General features: G+C 46.5%; 1 protein-coding gene across 10 annotated transcripts in view; it reads left to right on the top strand.

Annotated features, from left to right (window-relative positions):
* The window catches only part of B3GNTL1 (UDP-GlcNAc:betaGal beta-1,3-N-acetylglucosaminyltransferase like 1), a 127,379-nt gene that overhangs the window by 2,269 nt on the left and 123,682 nt on the right, over window positions 1–1,428 (top strand). For 7 of the 10 annotated variants that reach the window (XR_002726734.1, XM_023194090.1, XM_023194089.1 and 4 more), the window contains 2 exons: window positions 215–331; window positions 430–529. Coding sequence is in view for 6 of the 10 variants with exons in the window: in XM_023194090.1 (XP_023049858.1) it covers window positions 215–331; window positions 430–529 (217 nt within the window). In the remaining 4 variants the exon portion in view is untranslated. Of the gene's footprint in view, window positions 1–214; window positions 332–368; window positions 530–1,428 lie in introns of those variants that run through there. The other 3 variants (XM_023194099.1, XM_023194098.1, XM_023194096.1) reach the window with 1 other exon arrangement.

Raw genomic sequence — 1,428 nt, 5'->3', positions numbered from 1 at the left:
TTTTTTTTCCCCCTTTCAAAAGCATATGGAAGGCAGTTCAGGGAAAGCTAAGGCATAAAAAATCTTACGAGCATGTTAAGAGCCTGGAGAGAAGGAGTGGACACCTTTTGTTTGTCACGGCATATGTGCGGATGGTGAAGGGGAGGTAAATTAGAGCCATGGAAAGGGAACTAAGTTTACACACTTCTATTAATCCATTGTTTTTGAATTCCAGTCTATTATCCTCCCCGTCCACAATGCTGAACCTTGGCTGGATGAATGTTTGAGGTCTGTTTTGCAGCAGGACTTTGAAGGCACGATGGAGCTGTCTGTTTTCAATGATGCCAGTAAGGTTTGTATCAACTTCCTGTCGGGTGACTCAGCCCCAGTGTCAGCAACGGTTGACTGTTCTGAGGGCAGTTTCCTGACCTGCCAGCGTTCTGCTTTCAGGACAAGTCTGGGGCTATCATTGAAAAATGGAGAGTGAAACTGGAAGATTCTGGTGTCCACGTGATCATTGGGGGACACGATTCTCCTTCTCCCCGAGGCGGTAAGTAAACATGCTTAGATTATTAGACTATAACTCGTGGTTTCTTATAACTTACATACTGAAACAGTTTCATGTTGTTCAAATACTGACAAAAAGTGTCCTGGTGGTAACTGGGTCTGCCACTTGTTAAGAACCTAGTAGAGGCCAGGCGTGGTGGCTCACAACTCTAATCCCAGCACTTTGGGAGGCCAAGACAGGCAGATCACTTGAGGTCAGGCATTCAAGACCAGCCTGGACAACATGGGGAAATCCTATCTTTACCAAAAAATACAAAAATTAGCTAGTTGTAGTGGCACATGCCTGTAATCCCAGCTATTTGGGAGACTGAGGCAGGAGAATTGCTTGAACCCAGGAGGCAGATGTTGCAGTGAACCAAGATCATGCCATTGCACTCCAGCCTGGGTGACAGAGCAAGACTCCATCTCAAAAAGGAGAGAGAGAGAAAGAGAGGAAGGAAGGAAAGGAAGGAAGGAAGGAAGAAGGAAGGAAGGAAGGAAGGAAGGAGAGAAAGAAAGACAAAGAGAAACAAAAGAAAGGAAAGAAAGAACCTGGTAGACCTAAAATTTCTTCTTCTTGGGTAGGGATTTACTACTATGATCTGAATCTCTGTGTCCACCTCCCTGCAAATTCGTATTTGAAACCCCTGGGGTGATAGTATTAGAATGATGTTAGGTGGGAACTTTGGGAGGTGATTAGGACATGAGGGTGGGGCCTCATGAATGAGATTAGGGCCCTTATAAAAGAGGCCCCACAGAGCTCCCTCACCCCTCCTGCTCTGTCAGAACACAGGGAGAAGGCACCTGTGTGAGCCAGGAAGTGGCCCTCACCAGACACTGACTCTGCTGGAGCATTACTCTTGGATTTCCCAGCCTCCAGAACTGTGAAAAACCCCTTCTGCC

Source organism: Piliocolobus tephrosceles, chromosome 16 (assembly GCF_002776525.5).
Source record: "Piliocolobus tephrosceles isolate RC106 chromosome 16, ASM277652v3, whole genome shotgun sequence".
In the NCBI taxonomy this organism is placed as follows: Eukaryota; Metazoa; Chordata; class Mammalia; order Primates; family Cercopithecidae; genus Piliocolobus; species Piliocolobus tephrosceles.
Note: the sequence above shows the minus strand (reverse complement) of the source record. Positions and strands in the feature narration are given on the sequence as shown.